General features: G+C 33.0%; 1 protein-coding gene across 1 annotated transcript; it reads left to right on the plus strand.

Annotated features, from left to right (window-relative positions):
* Positions 1 to 3,512: 3,512 nt before the first annotated feature.
* Positions 3,513 to 21,139, plus strand: LOC120339411 (uncharacterized). Its single transcript, XM_078116048.1, has 18 exons — positions 3,513 to 4,047; positions 5,608 to 5,770; positions 6,578 to 6,658; positions 7,795 to 7,913; positions 8,304 to 8,441; positions 9,127 to 9,293; positions 10,012 to 10,247; positions 10,704 to 10,803; positions 12,550 to 13,318; positions 14,464 to 14,568; positions 14,863 to 14,981; positions 15,235 to 15,316; positions 15,614 to 15,707; positions 15,957 to 16,473; positions 17,142 to 17,390; positions 17,979 to 18,155; positions 18,796 to 18,994; positions 19,300 to 21,139. The coding sequence occupies exons 1-18, from the start codon at positions 4,038 to 4,040 to the stop codon at positions 19,365 to 19,367; spliced, it is 3,393 nt and encodes a 1,130-aa protein (XP_077972174.1). The 5' UTR covers positions 3,513 to 4,037; the 3' UTR covers positions 19,368 to 21,139.
* Positions 21,140 to 21,969: the final 830 nt, after the last annotated feature.

A 21,969-nucleotide genomic window follows, 5' to 3' on the forward strand; every position in this document is an offset into this window, starting at 1 on the left:
ATGGTCGGGAAAAATACTGAACTGGTCGGCCTGTTAAAAAGTGATGGAGTGAATTGCCCAACATTCCACTGTATTATCCACCAAGACGTATTATACACAAAGGTCTTGCAAATGAGTGACATCCTGAGTAGCGTAATGACAATAGTGAACATCATCAGAGGTGGGAATAAAGCTCGGAAGGCATAGAAAATTTGTCCAGTTTCTGACTGATTTGGATTCGAATTATGAAGATGTGCCACTGTATTCGAAAATTAGATGGTTGAGTGCAGGAAACACTTTGCAGCATTTTTTCTTTGCAGAAAGAAATCTTATTTTTTCTGCAAAATGAAGTTAAAGGAATGGAAAATTATGAAATTCTTTTAAGCAACGAGAAGTTTATCGCTTCCTTGGCCTTTATTACACATTTCACAGGTCAACTGAATATTTTGAACAAAAAGCTTCAACAAAAAGATCTAAATATATGTCAACTTTTTGGGCATATTGAAGCTTTTCGTTCAAAATATTCAGTTGACCTGTATCTTCAGCTGAAGATACTTTCGGATGACTTACAAAAGAATATTGTTACCCACTTTCCACCCTGTCAAGAAATATTTGAAGAGAATAAAACGGTAGAGTTTTCTGAACTTAAATATATGCTTCATATCGTGACTCGTGAGCAGTGAATTTGATGACAGATTCGCTGGATTTGATTCAATGAAAGAACAAATTAAACTCTTCAGTGACCCCCATGGGAATAGAAACCGAAACTCAGACCCCATGGAAATATAAACCGAAACTCAGGAAACTGAATTCCGATTGGATTTATGTAATTACAATCGGAAACGGCATTTTGGAATTTTCTGAGGAATGAGTATTGGGAAAGTTGGGAATTTCGCTTTGACATTCTAATCGATGTTCCCAAGCACTTATATTTGCGGAAGTACTTGCTACGGTATTAATAGTTTAAAATCCCACTCTAGATGTAGATGAATGACAAAAAAAAATTTATGGCCCGCGAAGCTAATAACCTTGGACCAGTGATTTCCCTACACCCCCCCCCCCCCAATATCTATCCACCCCCCCCCCCTCACTATGAATTTTTCATTTCCTTATTATATCCCCCTATTTATGAGCTTTTCATTTCCTTATTATATCAGCAACAAAATGTGAGTTATATTGCAAATCCAAATATCTCAGTTGATAGTTCAATGAGAGCGGATATCTGATAATGATGATGACACATAACCAATCTCATAAAAAAGATTCCCTATTTGGTTATAAATAATCGCCAACTAGACGCCCGAATATCAAAGGCTGCGCGTAGTAAATGCGACTTGTCCGAGTTTTACTATGGGTTTGCTAATATCTGAATGTAGGTGCAAAATGCCACTTTAATATGAATAACATTTTTGGGCGATGATCCTAAAAAGTCCAGCCCAATCGCACAATGTCTGAGAATACTCGTGTCTCCGACCCAAAGCCCCATTATGGGCCTACTAGATGCGGCGTTTTTCTGATCATTTGAATTGGATGATTTATTAATTGTCAGAAGAGAAACTTTACCATGAATTTCACATATTAAATTGATAAAGTCGTTGTGAAATTGCATTTTCTAGATAGGAGGAAGATTGGGACACTTTTTATCTTTTGCATCTTTTGAGTCTTAACTTGCATTCATTCATTTGACCCTTGCGGGACTAATGCAGAGAGGGACAAACGTAGTTTTTATTCTCGACTAAGAAATTCCCTGGTGCACAATGGGGCGGTCGATTAAATTGAACGAAACATGCCGTTAAAAATCGGCGAAGAATCTGCATCTCAAGAACTTTGGGTATCAAATTTGGAGGGATTTGGCATTCTTCCCTATAGGCATCAAACTATTTCAGACTGAAACCTCCAAGTGGGCTAAAGCAAAGATATACCGGACAGTGGTATGTTGCTCCGAACGGCCGATGCCCGTTTGCGGACGGACGTAGTACCGCATCGAAAGGCGGAATCACACATCGAAAACATATGTACATAAATAGGAGTTCAGGAAGAGTCGGGGAGCTGATTTTTCAATGTGCCCCACCTTCCCTCGCCAGTTTTTGTCTTTAAAACTATCAATTGCTCTGTGTTGGGGGCACATAAGTTAGTGAATGATTAATTTATCGTTGTTTATAAAAACCACTTTAACTCATGCCCATCTATTCATTACACGAAATAGCAGGGACTCCAGAATACAGTGAATCGACCCAATTTTTCGAATCCGTTGGGATTCCGTAATTGACTCGGATGGCACATGACTCACCAACTCGAGAATTATAAACTTTGGAAAAATTGACGCTTCACTAAACTTGGGTGCCAATTTGATTTCAGCAATAATTCTAGCTATCGGTGTAATTCTATTTTTTCAGTCTCCAGATTATTGTCATATATAATATTGAAATTTGTTGTTTTTGTATACTTTTTTCCATCATTTTAAAATTGCACCATTTTCGGGAGACACAAATACCACATGATTTATTGGAATTTATGATGATCCAATTCATCATTAGTTACATAGCTTTCTGCAATTAAACGACTCCCAAACGCTCCAAAGTTGCACCCCTTAAATTTGAAAACACCCCCCCCCCCTCTTCTAAAATGAAAAGCTGGGGAACATACTGCCTTGGACCACCCTGGGTTAGTGGGTATGTGGGCAAACCAATCACAACAAATGTATTTGTTGTTGAGGAACAACAAAACTAACGAAAGGGTTAATAATTCCTAGGACTCTCAACTTGCCCTATTAGGCTTCGTGATGTTTTGCACCTTGAGCTGTGTATTGCTCTGCTGGTGCAATTGGATGTCAATTACTGTCGTTGGATTGAATTACTGTCTTTATCTAGTTTCACGTTGCATTCAAGGCAAGTCTTTTCAACATTGTCTTAGCGCTTTTTCGGAATGACACGCTTGAGACTGTACTAAGCGCGCTCGATTGTAGTCGGATTTGTACGACTCAAAGAATAGCAAAGTTTCGTGACTCAAAGTATCTGTATGTACTATGTATGGCAAAAATGCTAGGAAAATACTGGCCTAAAAGCTAAAGCTTAGTAGAAAAACATTCAGATATTTATATTTCTTCGAATTAGAATACAAAGTTCAAGTTTTGAAAAGCACAAAAAAATGGAGTTATCCGTCTTTGAGTTCATAAAAACGCACGATCTTGATTACAAATATAATGTTTAATAAAAACACGCTTAATCGTCGACATCATATGGGTGCTTTGTATTTTTGATATCAGAGAAAATCCCCGTCGTATCTCTTTGTTCAAAAACATCACCGAGATCACGCGATGTTATACAATTGATTTGGAGCTACTCGTATTTTTGCGAGATATACGGTCTTAGTCTACTTTTAATAGTAGCAACATTTGGAAAAATGTCACATTGCATGCAGGTACGATTCGCAATCATGCGTGGTTGCTGTTGCCAACAGCATGCAGCAATCGACATCCGATAAAATTGGGAAATCCCCCTTTTTAATTGTAGAAATTAAACCGCAATGGTAGTGATTCATTCGTTGTTGGGAATGAATGCAATATAAATCTATACATTGAATTCGAAAGTACCTTCGTGTAAGTTTCGTTTATATCGTAGCCTTTTTTATCATCCTAATAAAAAAACACACTTGACTAGTAATCTGAGAGGCGCGCGTTCAATAAATCGACCGAAAAGTTGGCAGCGGAACAAATGATTTGATCTTCACAGCTCTGCAACTTTATTGGTGTGAGCCCTGCTTATGCATAATTTTTCGAAATGTTGTTTTCTCGTGGAGTTTATAATTGCTGAATCGAGTTTGGTCTTATAGATTTTAATATTTTCAGTGTGAGCCATTGGATTATTAAATTTTATGCATGCAGACGTCTAGACGTATCATTCCAGCATTCAGAAAACTGAATTATTTGTTGTAAATGGTATGTCAGTATGTAAATAGATTAGGATTCATTCGCCAGAAATGATTCTACAAATAGAAAACGAATATAGCAATAGGAGGGAGACTGACTGACTGAACTAGACAACTACAGAACTGAAAAAATGTCTGAAGGTGAGAGATATTCATAGTCTTTTTAAAAATAATTTTTATATAATGGTACAATAAGTACTGAATCGCTGAAAGCTAGATCTGTATAAGTGCATAAATTTTGTATTTGGTTCAAGTAGTCATTTTACAGTTTTAAACACTTTTTTTATTACAAGATTCTGAGAAAGGTCAAATCAGTAAATGGTTTTTCCAGGGTTTTATACAGCTGTAGATCCATATCAGTATAAACTATCTCAAGTAATTAAATGTGTTATTGAAATGAAATTAATTGAAAATTTTCTTCCAGTCAGTCTAGTTAAATAGGAAAAACAATCGATTGGTTGAACTAATTACTGAATTGAGATCATTTGTACAGTTACAACTTGATGCAACATCTGTAATTCATCTATATTAATATCCTTAATCTTAAATAGGGAACAGCGTTATTTGAGTATGGTAAAATTGTCAGAGATAGAAAACTTTTTCCAGGCTCTACCCAGAAAATTATAAAAGTACTAAAAATCCAATGAGTTTCAAAGTGCTGAGATAGGTTGATTACAATTAAATCCAGAGTGTTTCAATGAGAAACTAGGTTGTTTTACCCACTTTTTAATATTGACTAATATAACCCACTAATTAATATTTAATATTGGAGTCAATAATTGGAATAACATAATTGGACTTAATTAATACAGCATCATGGGTCAAAGTCTATGGTTCAAATCTCATGGCCGCAACCTCATCTAGGGTGTTATATATTGTGTCAGCATTGCTGGAAAGACTCATGATCTTCTTAACTATAACAACTTCTTACCTAGTAGCCTAGTGACTGCTTGTGTAGATCCTTGTTTGGAGCAAGAGATGTATCAATACAGCATATAGATGAAAATTGATATTGAAAAAATAAAGAAGCGATGATTGAGATAGATCACCCAATCTAACTCTCCTCAGCACTTAACCTAACCACTGAACTTTGACAAAATTTGTTTCAAAAACAACAAAGTTAACAGTATAAAAGCTGACAACAAGCAAATAAATGATGGATAATCAAATAGCCAACTATTGGACTTTTCTTTGAGAACTGAAAAAAAAAAGTGATAAACTCGACACTCTCTCAGTGCAATATATTTTTTAACGATCTGGAGCCAGGGAGTCAATTTTTAAATAGATTGGGAGTTCAGAATCTGGTGTAAATTTTCCCCAGTTTCACAGTCTCAGTTTCACGTTATACTAAACAGCCTTGTACCTTTGTTGGGTTATGAGGTTTCTAATTAATCGGTGTTATCATGTTTCTAACCGCGGTGAAAATGGTTTGATGAAATAATATATTCTAATGACCGCAATATCTATCATTCATACTCTAACTTGAATAAAGTTGAATTTATACTCGATTGAGATGTAAAGAATTGATCAGTAGCAGAATAAACTGGTCTAACGATCATAAAATAGTAGATTCCAGAGCCAAATTCATGCTTTCAAAATTTTATACGAGTGCAACTTTGCTTGCGAAGGTCAATCTTAAGAAGAAATTATTAATAACTTTGTATGGTATGGCATGCTTACAAACACTATCATTATTTTCAGTGATGCCAGAAGCAAAATATACTAAGTTTGGTGAGAAGATTCGCCATGTCATTCCTGGACCAATGCAATGTTCGATGGCATGTGGAGGAAGAAATTGTAAATGGGAAAACCCATCAAGATGGTCTGATGAAGATCAAGTGATTAAAGGAGTCTTCTCATCATGGTAACGGCCAAGCTTTAAATTTTTTGCTCAAACTCACAAAAATATATTTATGATTTTTGAGAGATATTGAAGTATATTTTCCTTACAGTAGAAACTTCAAAAAGCTGTTTTGAAAAAATGAGGAAAATTTAGATTTATGATTTTTGAACTCTTGTAACTTTTCATTGAATTACTTTTGGTGACTACTGCTTCATAACGTGATTACATACCAGCTTAAAGATTCCTTTTTTTGTAATATTTTCATTTGAAGTATTTTAAATTTTCAACATTTACCCTTTGTTTTGAGACCCTTCATTATATATATCAAACCTTTCGTAATTTTAAAACTTTTTTGGATTTGTTTTAGTGATCAACAAAAGGGAGAAAAGATTTTGTTCCATTATTTACTTGTTGCATTTGCATTAGATTAATATGTATTTTGTGTACAGAATCAGGCCTCTAACTTTCGGTCTTTGAGCAAAGAGATAACAAACAAAATGTTGATTAGTAACACTGAACAAATGTTCAATGATCTACTCAATAATTTAAGGATAGCATGGGATGAGATGAGAGCATAGTCATCCATTTTAGCTATTTTTGAAATTTTCAATAAATATAAAAAATGAATGTGTAGGAGTGAAGTATAAATCTACATAATATTGAAGAACTATAATATTACCACCCCCATGCTATTACTCAATATGACATGTCTTGTTTTCGTGATTATCAAATGATTAAATTATCATTACATATTAATAATCAAGGTATTCATATCTAATAGTCTTGTGATTCATTTTTAATTTCTTAATATTAATTATATATTCACAGGGTATTAGATGAGGTTGTTGCAATGTCTCGGCCATCAACAGAGGTCATAAAGAAGTATGATCTCATCAAGCAATTCAAGGAGTAAGTATTTTAAATGTAAAAGAGTTGTTTTTATATGCCAGTTACATCACCACATGCCACCTACTTACTTACTCATCTATTGATTTTGAAGTACAAGAAAATTACCATTCTTCTCCTTGTAATACATTAATCTTCTTTTGGTTCTATGCCATTTGTTGAATTATATGAATCATATATATGATGAATGATATCTCCAATTTGGAAAAAAGATATGTTCTGAATCTGATTATATACAGGGTGACTTCCAAAATACAGAACCCATAAGTTATTTTTATTTCTTCCATGGAAATGAAGAAAATTTATTTACCACTTTAACACTTTGAATATGTTCCAAATGATTTGTATTCCGTATTTTGGATCGCCCTGTATATCCATGTATGATTTAAATAGGATAGTACATTAGTTTAATTATTAAAAATCATTTTAATATTTAAGAAACAACACAATACAAAATCAAGTCTGCGCTCATGAACCATGTATTGATTTAACTGTTGAAACTATAAAGACAATGTTTTCTTATTGTTCAATCTTTTATTCGCTCGATTTGTCAAACAATGAGCTTGTCTGTCCTATTTGAGTTAACTACTTTTCTTAGATAATTCAGAAGTGTATAATTACTTGTTAAATAATTGCTCACGTTTAGTACTCAGTTTCCTATTTGCAGTTTGCTTCCTTGAGCACATATTTCTTGGGACCGATATAAATACAACAGTTAAACTAATATTTGTACTCTTTAATACGAGCATAAATCTTTCACAAGATATTCTGTGCTGACCAGCCCATTGATTGAAACAATCGATTTGCATGTGTTAAATTAAAAAAAAAACAGCTTCTCAGCATAATAATGAAAAATACAATAACGATGCTTCAGTTATGTAGAGGTTTTAGGTTTTATTTCATTTTGAATCAATCATGTTAATATCATATTTTGTCTCTTGTTCCCATTAGAAAAATGAATGCCAATTGTACCCCCCTAATTATAGTACTATAAATGTCAACAAATTAATAAGATTAAAAATATAGTACACTTTTAAAATTGCACCACACTCGTATCCGCATTGTTTGGTATGGTATCAATATGAGTTGCTTTTTATTTGAATATTATCACTTATTCCTTATCCTATGTTTATGTACAGAAGTGACATATCTTCTATAATTAACCTTCAACGTCCTGGTGAACATGCAAGTTGTGGACCTCCATTACATAAGGAAAGTCAATTCACTTACGACCCGCAGATATTCATGGAAAATGATAGTAAGATATTTTCATTGGTTGTGCCGTTGCATGTGAGCTCAGAAATACGAATACTACACCTCATACACCACAGATTACTCAGTTTGACCCATGTATGATCCATCCTCAGCAAACACGGTGCCACTGACACGTTGGCTCTGGTGGTCTTTCGCGGCCCGCGTCAATTACAGAAATATTGTATGTCTCTTTGTTTCAATTGATCTTTTGGTTACTATTTTTTTTGATTACTTGTGTCGGTACAATATTTCATGTACAAGGGAAATAAAATATCTGAATCTGTCTTGCAGACATTAGATAGTCTTTTTGTTATGGCCAGTTAGTTGTGGATTGTTTAATACCAAATATGATACTGTTTTGTATTCTATGCTAATAACAAAAAATTGTTTCCAGTATTTTTCTACAACTTTGGATGGAAAGATTATGGAGTTACGTCTTTGGAAACAATATTAGATATGGTAAAAGTTATGGCATTTGCCTTAACCGAAGGAAAAGTTGCAGTACACTGTCATGCTGGACTGGGTAGAACAGGTAATTATTGGTGATTTGGTGAAATAATAAGATATTTTACTTTATCGGATTAGTATTCAGACTTAATATCTGACTTCTACTTACGGTATAAGATAGATGTTGAGGCCGGAATCTCTCTAGTTTGTAGAACTCTCTGAGATGTGTTATTTGTGATGTCTACATATAGTTAGCAAGTCTAACGCTCTAATCGTGCTCAAACTGCGGGTTGTTTTCCCCACTGGGAGAAAATTGGAACTTAAGTCAATAAAATGAGTGATAATTTGTGACATCTATTGTGATGTTATTACACTTGTCCCTGAGGATTTTTGTAATTACTAGTATAAGAGGACCACTGTATTGTACATTGTTTGAAGGTGTATATTATTTTTTGTAAAACATATCATTGTTGGTAATTTTGAAGTTGATGATTTAATAAAAAATGATGTCATGGGTGTCATCCACATAGAGATCTGCAGATAATTGGATAAATCAATTTTTTCTTACTAATAATGAATTTATGCATAAGGTGAGTTATTTAATATTGCACATTCAAAAAATATGTTAAAAATGATGTATTGCAAATAATGCTTACAAGTATTATGGCATATTGATTAATAAAAATTGGTAAAGAAGAAATAATACATACAATTGATATCATTTGAGTGTGCTACTCCTTTACTAATGCAATTAACACAAATGTCATCAGGTGTGCTTATTGCATGTTACCTGGTGTATGCCCATCGCATGGATGCATCTTTTGCAATAAATACTGTAAGGAAAAGAAGACCCAATTCTATACAAACTCGTGGACAAATTGCATGTATTCAAGAATTCGCACAATTTTTGAAACCACTGAGAATAGTATTCCCTCAAGTAAGTGGTTTATGTTTGTCACAAATATTTGAATTACTGAATATTATTTTGAGAAATGTTTGTTTCAAAATTATTTCATTTTTTAATAATCTTGTATGGTACCGAATATTTTGAAGCATGTATACTATTTGATACCCGCTGATTTTATGTTAAGTTTATGAAGAAAGTTGATATATGACATTTCAATAATCCAAGTTAAGTTTAACGAAATCGTATAAATTTGGGTTTATCCAATATTCTCAAAATGTTTTCATATAGGTTATTTTGAAATTCTCTTTGAAACCACTTATATATAATGTATATGTAGCCAAAAGAAGTGGTCATCCATGTTGCTTTGAAATCAAATTTATTCAATATTTGTTAAAAATAACATACACAACCACTGAGATAAGTGCTTTTATGATGTAATATACAGTATTTGGAATTTGTTAGAATAATATGTTTTACTGCACACAAGGATAATTTTATTGTTTAAATAATAACAATAATTTCTGAAGAGATAAACTATCGCTTCTCTTACTGTTTGTGAATGTCAATAATGTTTGTACAACAGATCAAAAGTCATAAATAAAGCTCAATGTTTGGTGAAGGTGGTTTCTATTTATATATGGCATCGAGATTGTTCACCTCATGTATTACGATACTTATAATGATTTTTCGATGTTCCCTTGAATTTATTATAAATTACTTTTTTATTATACTAAAAAACATTTCCTAGGTAGTACCACATGCAGAACGTTTAAATTTGACACAATTTCTACATCGACAACGCCATTTGTTACATGGCTTCGAATCTCGCGAATTACGATACACTCCGAAGATTGTTAGTTTGGTTTGTCAAAGACTGATTGAAATTGCAACAACGTCTGATGATACAAGTTTGTATGACATGAGAACTCGTTCGAATACAGGTCCAAGACCAAGAGGTGGAAAGAAAAGTAGAAAGTTACGCAGGTATTCATTCTTAACTAACCAAATAATTTCGGTCATCTGTATAATAATTTATTGTGCAATGATAAAAAATGTTTTTTTAGTTTGAAATTGTAGTTTTTTTCGAATTTTCAGCAATATTTAGGAATATATATATTTTGTATGTCAGATATGTGACAAATATTTGAATTATATTTCTAATATTATTTTTTATTTTTGGCTTAGTTTAAGTTTTTGCTCATCACTCAATGTAGTCAATTCAAACTGTTCCGAGATAATAAGAATAATCGATAACATAAAAATCTGAAAATGAAAAACTATACTGAAGATCTGTTGCTCTTCATCATAGCTGATTGAAACGATTGAATAAAATGTATTATCAAAATCCAACTTTTCGCTCAGCTCTAACTTAATTTTTGCTCGTTAAATTTTAAATATTGAATCATTCAAAATATGTTTCCTTTACAAACATCACTTTAGAAGTAACACAATTGAGACACTCAAAGAAACGTTACCTGGTGCATTTGTTAATGAACATCTTGATGGCAACGAGATGAATCTGAATCCTGGGGATTCTCAGGTCAGTACATTGTCTATATCAGGGTGGTCCAAACCCAGGCCCGCGGGCCACATGTGGACCGCCGGTTCATTATCTGTGGCCTGTGTCGTATTTGCGCGAGGGTAAACAAATTAAACGCATTTGGTGCTGTTTCGTCATAAAACTAACCAGAAAAATCTTTTGACAGGTTGTTACATGACTAAGGTCACTGAATAGTGTTATGGCTAGCTGAGGCGACTAGCTAAGTTGAATAATGAAAGTGCTTGGCTAGTCTAAATTGTTAACTGGCTGTCTATATTTTGTCGGGAATATATGCTAACAAAATAGGCTTCATTGAAAATTAAAATTGAATGAGGAATCTATTAGTCTAGGTTGGTTATGCTTGATAACTAGATATTAAGGTAATGGCCGAACAATATAATTCCTGCCGGGTGTTTTTGCAACCAGCCTAAACAGGATTACAAAAAATGCTGCCTATATGTCAGAAAATTTAGTAATGGATTTTAGTCCTGGATCTCAAATTTGGTAAAATTCAGTATTCAATCAATTTGCAGTTATTTGTAAGTTATTTTGTAATCATGAGTTCACAAAGAAAGCTGACCAATTCAAACAGACAATTTAAAATGGCATTTCTCCTTATGTAACTTACTCCGTTATGAGTTTAAAATCTTACACTAAATGTAGATATAGTAAGGATTTTGCACGTTTTAGTGAGTTTTTTAGTGTTTTTTGCATGTTTTAGCTTGAAAATTGACATATAGCCTATTGATTAATATGTTTGGACAATAAAAGTGGTTGTTTTGTATTGCACTGTTTACCTATTCTTGGCACCATTGTGGCCCACGAACAATACAAAAATATTAGTGTGGCCCGCGAAGCCGACAACCTTGGACCACCCTGGTGTATATTACTATCAGCACTTTATATTCATAATGGGAGAAATGGAATTCAAAATGATGGCTGTAAGCCCTGAACTTTTTTTACTTGATATGATATGAGATGCTAAAATAGATATTTGTTGCCAAGTGTTAACGTTCTAAAAAATTGTTGAATGAAGAAAGAATCTTAATCGTGTTATATGAAACACTTGGGAAAGATAGACCATGAAGGCCTGCATTGTTCAATGAATCTTGTCATTATTTGACTGGCTTTTATTTGTTCAATATTTTTGATTGTATATATTAATAGTTAGAAATTAGAATCTTGTCATATTTTGTCAGTTTCAGTTTTACCAGATTAGATGAATTTTTAACCAAAATAATTTTAGTGTTGGTAATACAGCTGTATTGTAAGTACTTGTAAAACTCTCATAATTGATTAAGTTTTCTGATTAATATTTTTGACCATAATTAGATGTTTTTGAAGTATGTGAAATATCTTTCAAGGAGGACTGAAGTACCTGAAATTAAATACTCGTGTTGAACTATGTTTAATAATATGGATGATGAATTGGTTATTATTGCAAATGCTAGTCAGAGATATATCAGAATGTCTATTCAGCTGAAATGAAATTGTTGATATAAAAAAAAAATCTTTATTCAAAACTAGACAATCTTGCTTGCCAAGCAGGCTTTTATAATTTCATATTCTCAATCTTCCAATCATTCAACCAAAGCTTAAGCAAAATATGAACCTCAGAATTTATAATTTTTGCATTTGTCGAATTCTATGAAACCAAACTCTGAAACCAAAGTAATAATTTTGGTTGTATGATTCATTAAAACCCATTATCATTCTTTGTATAATATTTTTTTTTATTGTTCACAGAAAATGAATGCGTTACTTTCTCCTCGATTCAGTCGTCGAAATGACAGTGCAAAATCCAAGTCAAGTTCTGTTGATTCGAAATCACATAGCCGTCCTGAGAGCCCTGTTACATGTGATATAGATGCTATAAAGCCGGAACAAAATTTCAATTCCAACAATAAGTCTAATGCACCAATTCTAGTTGCTACTGTATCTGCACCCCAATTTCTTCCTTCTACTACTTCCAATGATCACAGTGGGGATAATAATAATAAAGTTCCTGGTGAACCTCAGGTTGTGTTAGTAAAGCAAGGTTCCCGCACTGGACTACTCTCAACAGCAACCAATGTTGCCCAGCCACAGAGTACGGATGCAAATATTAACAATAATAATCAAATTGTGACCCCATCAGTGACTTTACAAAAACAACCTCCTCTATTTACTTTGAGATCAAATTCAGAGGATACTGTGCAGGTGGTTGAAAAAGAACTGCCTAAAGAGATTACTTGTTCTCAAGATGATGACGTTATACCGACAAAAACAAATCTTCCATCCCCAACACTTTCGATTCATGAGCCTCAGATATCTCCCAGGGGTAAACCACCAACGCTACCAAATAAAGATGTTCAAATCGCAGCAGGTGATAAAGTAACAATTCAAAATGTGCGAACTCCAGCTGGTCAATCTCAAAGAATATTACCGACTGGAATGCCATCAATAGGTCGTGTTGGAAGTGGTAAAGGAAAGATGTTATCATTTTTTGCAGAAGAGAAAGCAGATAAATTGGAAGGTTGGTTCCAGAACTTATTACTTAGGTATATCTTCTTCTTGTAGTAAATTTATTATCAGGTTTTAATCCACATTTTCAATCAAATAGCTTATAAAAATGAAAGTTGTATTGCCGTCCGTTCTAAGGATTGAATATATCACACTCTATTTGGAGGCACAAAATTCTGAAATTTTCAAGTAAATTTATGTGGCTTGGCTTTTATTAATTCGTTACTATTTGATGAATCTATATTGTAGTGCATACCAAGGTAATTATGAGGATTTTTCTCAGGCTTTTATATAAATTTTCAACTTACAATATAAGAGTCCTCGAAAAGGCACATATTTCTTTTTTGTTCATTGTTATGTGACGTGACATTGCTTTTACTCTATTTAGTGTTGCATATTTTAGATTTTTAGCACAATGTCTATAAACCGATAGTTTTTCGCCTGTTTCATTTTTCAACTAATTCGTGTTTTTTATTTAAACTTATATTTTTTTTTTCATTATACTTATACATTGGAAAACATGTAGCCATCGACTGATTTTGTTTTGGTCAATAGTAATTTAATTTGTGAACACAAAAAATTGGATTGAAATTGAATTACTGAAATTGCCTCGTGCTTCAGACAGTCAATCGATTGTGTATTCCACGTACCCTACAAGACTTACTGGGAAGCAATACTAGAGTGATTATGAAATAGCTGTCAAAATTTTAAAACATCCTATCGTGATCTAAACTATTCAAACTTCTTGCACGGTCAACTGACCACCAATTACACTCTTTTCGATCAATTTTAATTCAATGACTGTATAGGCATGGGCATTGTTACCATAACAAAAAATAACATTAGTTGTTATGAATGAATGAATATGAATATAAAAACCACCATTGAAAATATTAATCCTATAAAGGAACTACAATATGTCAGTATTTTGGCATTTGCTTTGTGTTTATGAATAGTGTTATTGTTGGAGGTTGGTCACACCCACTGAAAAGGGTATTTTTTCTGTCTGAAGGTTTTGAACAGATCCAGTAATAAATTCAATCTAATATTATATTTATTTATCCAATCATATATTTATTTCCAATATTTTAGAAAAAGCTAGTAATCATCGTACCGATGTTAAGTTCCCAATGGCAACTCACATATTTATTTTTGTAGGTGGAATCAATGATGATGCGAAGTCTGAACAAAATAACGAAGAAAACCAGGTCAATGGAAATAATGAAGAAGATAAACCAGATGATAATAATGTTGACATAACTGGTTGGTAACTTTCTAAATTACAAACTTTACAACACTAATCAATTTGATCAATAATAATGTTGAAGGTCTCAAGGGCTCACATACCCCGCTTGATGAATATTGCAAATCTATAATTGGCTCTAAATCAATGCAAATTGTATCAATGTTATTTGTAAGCAATGGTTTTTAACCACATTTTCCTTGATACCATTTTTGAAGCATAATTGAATTACCTGACTGTCCTGACAATCGCACTTCTTGCAGTATAATAAGTTTTTCAATAAAATTAAATCTGATATGTTGTTCCATTGTCAGACGAATCGATTGTAGAAGATAAACAGGAGGTCTTTGATGAGGAATTGTTAGATCAAGAATTGGAAATCGTTGAAATGAAAGATGATGACGGACATTTTTTATCAGAATCTGAGAGTGAAGTATGGCTGTTTTGCTTCATATTATGACGCATACTCATGCTTTTTGCTTTGAACAAGGCATTTACAAGCAGCCACTGATATCACACGATATGTATGACGACTAGGTCATCACTTGTATGAGCGGTTGTTTAGATTTCGTGCTCCTATAATAATAATTTCATGTTTGCTACAATTACTCTATAAGCCGTTATGTTTTGAACGTACTAAGTCAGAAGTAGTTTTTGAGTTTGTTTCTTTTACAATTTTCATATAGAAAGAAGATTCTAAACCTGATAAGTTTCTCTCCCAATCAACATCATCAAAAATCAGCTGGACTGAACAAATTGGCAAAAATGGCAAGTTTTTGGTTTAATCCTATTGCAGGCCTTTTATATGTAACTTTGATACAAAGATAAATAGTTGTTTCATCTCTTCACTAAGTCTTTTGTCAATTTTTTTATTATTTATTAATGATTTGGTACAAAGCTTTTCTGTTGTTGTAAGTTTCACGATATTGGTTAGAAAATATTTTTAGAAGGAAAGTAGTATTTTCAAAGATGAAGTGTTTTCAGTTCAAAATCGAACTCACTCATCCTATTCCTAAGGCATGTCATTTTCTAATTTTCATTAATTTTGTACTTTTTCCATTTCAGCTGGGGATGAATGCAATATTGATACGAAAAATGATAGTTTGCTGAATAATAGCAATGAAGAGTTGTGTAGCCGCAGTACACCTCTAATGAGCAGGTGAAATTATTTTATTTATAAATCTATTAGAATGAACAGATGTTAACTTAACATATATCAGTAACATAAATTATCCATTCGTAAGTCTTTCTGTAGACAAGAGGCGTGCTGGGTGGCCTAGTGATCAAAGTGTTAGAATTGATAAAGGTGCTGCAGGTTAAAGATTTGTGTCCAAGTCCCATGGCCAATCCCAGTGGAAGACATGAATGTGTTGTATAAACAACGATCAAAAAAGTTTTTATATTTTAGAGTTGATCACAGCAAAGAGTTTTTGGCTGATGAAAGGGCTACTGATAAGGAAGAAACATCCATGAAGAAAGATCAGGATGATTCGGAAGATCCAAAGTTAACAGATGCAGTTGATATAAAATCTAATGATAACGATGGAATTGGTGATTTAACACTTCCATTGCCTAAAAGTTCTCCAACAAGCAAAAAACGACCAAAATCAGCAAGTTTTCTGAAAAGAATGTCAGCAAAACAAAATGGAGCACAGAAGCAACCACCTTTAAGGAATTTAACACTGACTCAAAGTCTTTGTGATTTGAGGAACTATGAAAAAATAGCGCATGATGACCTTTTCCTTATGACGGCCGAGATGACCAATGATATTTTTCTTTCTCTTTCTCCTGGTAGTAAAAGCAGTAGTAGTGATGATGTTCGAACTCCGACTGGTTCTGCGTCAAAAAGAAGAATCAAGGATCCAATTACAGTGGCAATGGCACTCGCATATAAACTAACTGACAATGAATGGCTTTGGGAAAAGGTGAATTGTCTTTTTAATGTTTTTTGTTTACCTACCATTGACAATCATACAAGTTTAATATTGCAAAATTCATTAGTGAGCATGGAAATTCAGATATTTGAATATTCGCATCCTTTTGGGCACCTTTCTCTAGTTTTAATTATTTCGAATTTCAGTAAATAGAGTGTGCTTCAGTCTATGAATCAATCTTGACTGGTTTTAACTAGCAGTTAAATGAATCTTCCTGCAAACTCAAATGACAAATTTCTTTAGTGCTCTTTAAGACTACATCTTGATCCTAAATAAATTAGGGAGAAAAATCTCCTTTGGAGAAAGTAAATATCCCAATATTTTTCCAATGTTTGGAAATGTTGCTTTCATGTAATATGTTCACCATCGAAATGTTCAAATCTTCTAGTCCAACAACTTCTTTAGCCATTATCAATAATATAAAAATTCCCCTGTTTTGATGCTGTCACTTTATTTATACCCAATTTTGACTCCAAACTTTGAGACATCTTTGGCTCCAACTACGGAAGTCTAATTGACAAAAATTGTGGCATCGACTTTTCAATTTTCAATTTTAGCTTACAACAGGCTGTGACAAAACCAGGTTTGAATCCTGATCACAGCATCGGTGAGTTGAACAAACAATTCAGCTGTAACATCAACAATACTTTATTACGTAGGTTTACACAAAACAAGTTGAACTGAACACCAGAGAAGGAGCATGGTCAGGTGTTGAACAAGAGGTCGATGCACATCTTCTTGCTTGTTTAATGTGGTCATGGATCGAACATTTATCAGAACCTGTTTTGACACTTCCAAATATTGAGTATTTAATTAAAGAATCTCGACCAAGTCACAACAAAATATCTTCGGCCACAGAATGTCCTGACCCCATATTATTTGAGAAAGCTTTGAAAAGTTTGGGAAAGGTATAGTATATTTTAATATATTTCCTAATCATGTTTAGATGAGATGAAACCATAATATAATCTTCATTATTATATTTAAATTTTTCCTATTTCCATCAATTTGGCTAAAGATATTACAATGCCTGCCCAAATAATTCTTGATTGATATTTATAAACTTTCTTCTGAAAATTCGGGTTTCAAAACTACTTACTTATTTTGCTCTTGTTCAAGCATATTCTCAGAATGATTCACATCTCGTATCATTGCTTTTTGTCCAGTTACTAGTCTATGTTGGATATGGGATTAGCTAACCAGTTGTTTGTTTCAAATGCATGGACTTGACGGTGGAGAAAGATGTTGCCGAGCAGCTTTTGTGTGAACCACCCTACTGCAGCAAAGAGTCCAATTTACCCACCGCAGGATTTGAACTTGCGAACTCTTACAGGGTAATCAGAAGTGCAAAAGCAATACTGCATGGCAATGCGCCAACCGCAGTGATAGGGTTTTATCCTGAAAATAGAGTTAGATTGATACACTAGATGAGTTAAAATTACGGTACTTATTTGAAAATTCAGGTATAAATTTATATGTAGTATATTTTATTCTAGTCTATTTCTTCAACAATGCAATGTGTAATAAGCTGCCTACTTAGTCTTCCACCTCTTTCGTATGAATTAGAAGCTTCCGTTATTAGAAGAGTTACTTCCGCATTGACTCAGTTTTATATTGACGATGACACTGAAAATCCTGAAATTCTTGAACAGAGTAAAAAGCAAGAACAATTGGTAAGTATTTATCATCTTCTATTTGGGAGCAATTTAGCATTAAAATGGAAAACCATGTTGTCATAATGCTAGCTGAAGATATCCTCCCTGCATATGTCGTCGTCACCACATATATACCACTTCGATATTTCAATAAGTTATTGTAGCTTTAACTCTCATATTTTAAATAAGAATTAGAACAATGGTGTTGAACAGGATAATGGAGAATTGTCTGCCTGATTATTGAGAGACATTTTTTTTTTTGAACGCCTTTATACGCCTTTCTTCTGCACTGGTCAAGCAGCCACTGATATTTAAGTAGCTATTTTGTTTTTCAAGTACAATATATATTAGTTTGATTTATTACACCTTTGATGAGATGGTAGGCATGGTATTGAGCCTGTAATCTTACACTGCGATTCCATTATAGTTAAGTTCAACTCTTTCACCCACTAGGCCACTGCGCCAAATGAATTTTAACCTCGTCAATTTTCAAATGAGTCTTGATTTTTGATTGAAAGAAATCACCATTTCTGTACTTTTTTGTTCATTGACTCCTACCTATGACAGAAAACAGATTCATCTGATATGTCCATATTTGTAGGCATAAAACTAATGATTCTCATCTGCTGATTTTCTAATGTCCATTTTTCTTTTCTAGGTTTCTCTTTTTCAAAATTATTTGGTGAAGATGAGAGCAAGAAGTGCAAGGAAACAATCTATCATTGATGAGAAAAATTCAAAGGAAAATGAGATTTCTAATTTGAATAAGAAAGAGAAGAGAAATGAAAACAACAATAATGCAGTTGATGAGAAGAAAACAGAAAATTTTGACGATTCCAAGAAAGGCTTTTCTAAAGGTATTGTATATATAGACGTGAAGGAGCAAAATCTTTATTATCAGTGATTTTTTTTTAATTTGAATTGAATATTAAGGCCTTCCTATTATAATATGTATAGTAGATAATTCAAAAAAAAAAATTCTGGTAGATTTGATTACAACACCAAACTTATTTGTAGGAAATTTGTATATTTGTATCAGCATTTTCTCCATTCTAGCTATCTTAATATAAGATGGATACTCCCATTTAGATAATCTTAATAAATTTCTTAGTATAGATTCATGTGGTTGTATATTGATTACTTTCTTTACTTTCTTGTTCAGCTGAAGGTGATAATACATCTTCAACTTCCAAAGTTTCAGAATTACCACTACGTATAGCAGTGTCATGATTTTTTGAATCTTCCAATCAAGCAACGAGAACCGATCAATTTTAGAATAAGTAATTGCAGGGCGTTTAACTGATTCAATCAGAAATACTCGGACATGCAACAACTCCTCTTATAGGATATTATGTGTTTTGACTTGCAGTATATGGTTACCGTCTATATAGTATAAACTTTTTCAACTATTTTTAGATAAATATTGGCACAGATACAGTGAATATTACATATTATTCAATTTGGTTGAGAAATTCAAATGACATTGCCTATTTTGTTGATTGACTAGACTGGCAATGTGGTTTTATTCTGAATACATTTATGTACTTCCATCCTTCAATCTCAAAAATCTTCCACCTGCTTATTCTTTCATCATTATAATTTTTTTATTCTTCCACATCGATTTCTTCAAGTTACTGTAATTTTTGCACATTTTTTATTAAACATTTGCACTTAACAAACAAAACATTTATAGTTGTTCCAAAAATATATCCACTGACCTGACCTTTTCTCCAATTTTTTCATATTTTATCTCCTGATTTATGAAGCAAAATTTGTATATTATTATCGAACATATTCGTTACTGGTGAGCACTTTTTGAAGTTTCTGAATTTCCTAGTATATATTACAATAAATCTGTATTGAGCACTCGAATCAATAATTCCACTATTGTTAATTTGGTTTAACTAAGTATCCTTGTTAGTTATCACAACTTTCTATTACTGTTGCATATATGTTTAGAAATGTCATTGTTGCCAGTCCCGTAAATGAAGATATTAAATAAACTCATTAAATTGAAATATTTAGCGTTGTGGAAAAACTTTCTCAATTTATATCTACCTTTCACTTTGTTTTTTAATCATCTTCAATATAATCTGTTAATAATAATCCAATATTTTCAAGCTTGTCAACTTAATTGCGATTGTAATCTAGTATATTCTTATCAACATTATAAAGACTTGCATGTAAATTCCTAATTTTGCTAACTTATTTCCCCCCCCCCCCAAATTTTTTTAAATGAAGCCTCATATACTCTTAAGGGATCTAAATTGACTCTTCCCATATTACACATAATATATCAAGCAATATTTTAACGAAATGCCTGCAATTTAATGTATACATTTTTTGTTTTTTTCAATGCCTTTATCTATTCCGCTTATATGTAAAAAGGTTGAAAACATTATCTGTTGTTGTAATGTGAAGTCTAGAATTTGACATTATTTTGCATATTTGTATAATCTCCCATAGATTGGAATTTTCGAATTCTTGGAGGTTAGCGGAGTTGAAATATATTCAACCTCAAATTCTAATCTGAACTTAAACTGAAAAATGTCATGTTAAACCAAAACTTTCAGCAGAAACGAAGCTTGCATTCACCAAATTCATTGTGGAGCTTGAGGGCTCTCCGGAAGTATTTGTACAAAGATGACGCACAACCTGAACAACCCTAACCTGGTGAACATACTATGTTCAGGTTGTACGCCATCTCGGTACGAATACTTCGGGAGCACCGCTTGAGTCAATCTTGTTAACTTTAATTCAGTCGGCCTGTTTTTTGAATGACTTTTTGTTTCAAATTCACAGCCATGGTTTGAAATAATGCAAAATATGATCAAATGATTGTCATCGGAGTTGATTTATGAGCAAAATCAAAATTAGTTGCGAACATACTCTGTTCCGTGATCTGGGTGGCGGATGGCAATTCGATTGTATCCATGTCTATGCGAAGTAGCTTGTGTAACTTTATTAGTAAAATAAATTGACTGATTGATTTGTGTTCAAAAGTGAGTGTTGCTTTGAGTTGTATGTGTTTTATGATGGTATGATACTGCAAGCGGCGCGCGGTACAAAATAAGGACTATTATAAAAAAAAATGGAAATGGTAAGGATTCTGAAATGATAAGGTTCAGCAGGAAAGAAAATTGACAGCGTCACGGTCTTTATCCACATCTTTCACACCCATATGTCTTATCGCACTTTTTGTTTTACCGACTTTTTAAAATTTCAAGAATTTTATGAGAGTTGCCAAAACTTCAATTTAGGTTTGAACATACGAAACCCGATGTCCTATTCTTTAATTAATCGACACAAATATTGGACCCAATACCTTTTTTATTATAAAAAAAAACTGCTTTCGTTAACTGGTAACGCCATCATGACATGACATCGCCTCGGAATAGAGAAAATTGGACAGGATATATGTGGCAATACTTTAATTTACGTGGAAACGATATAAAATCAAAAGTTCGTAATGATTACCGATTTTCAATATTACTGCACGTCGTCAAACTTATTTTCGTATAAAACTCTTGTTATGAGTTCCATGCTGGTCCTTTGTTATTGAACGGATGTCCGAATAAATTGCGTGCATTTTTGGACATAAAATGGACTATTTATCCTTTTTTAATTATTATGTTGTCGCAATCCTATGTTCCGGGTCATTATCTAGTTTTTGATCAAATTGTGGAGGCTCTGCTGTTGCACGACATATACGCAATTACAATGCAAAAAAAATGTCACTAAATAGAAAATAAGCGAGCGTAATTTTTTATTCTTATATTTAGACTTTCGATACGTTTTTTTTTTATCTTTTCCGAAGCGTTCATCATGACAT

The sequence above is a fragment of the Styela clava genome, chromosome 9 (genome assembly GCF_964204865.1).
Source record: "Styela clava chromosome 9, kaStyClav1.hap1.2, whole genome shotgun sequence".
NCBI classification, from domain to species: domain Eukaryota; kingdom Metazoa; phylum Chordata; class Ascidiacea; order Stolidobranchia; family Styelidae; genus Styela; species Styela clava.

What these genes read in the sequence shown, in the direction of transcription:
- LOC120339411 (XM_078116048.1), top strand. An exon ending in TGAATCCTGGGGATTCTCAG is followed by an intron (nt 10,804 to 12,549) that starts GTCAGTACATTG and finishes TATTGTTCACAG; the next exon opens with AAAATGAATGCGTTACTTTC. An exon ending in ATGAATGGCTTTGGGAAAAG is followed by an intron (nt 16,474 to 17,141) that starts GTGAATTGTCTT and finishes TTTATTACGTAG; the next exon opens with GTTTACACAAAACAAGTTGA.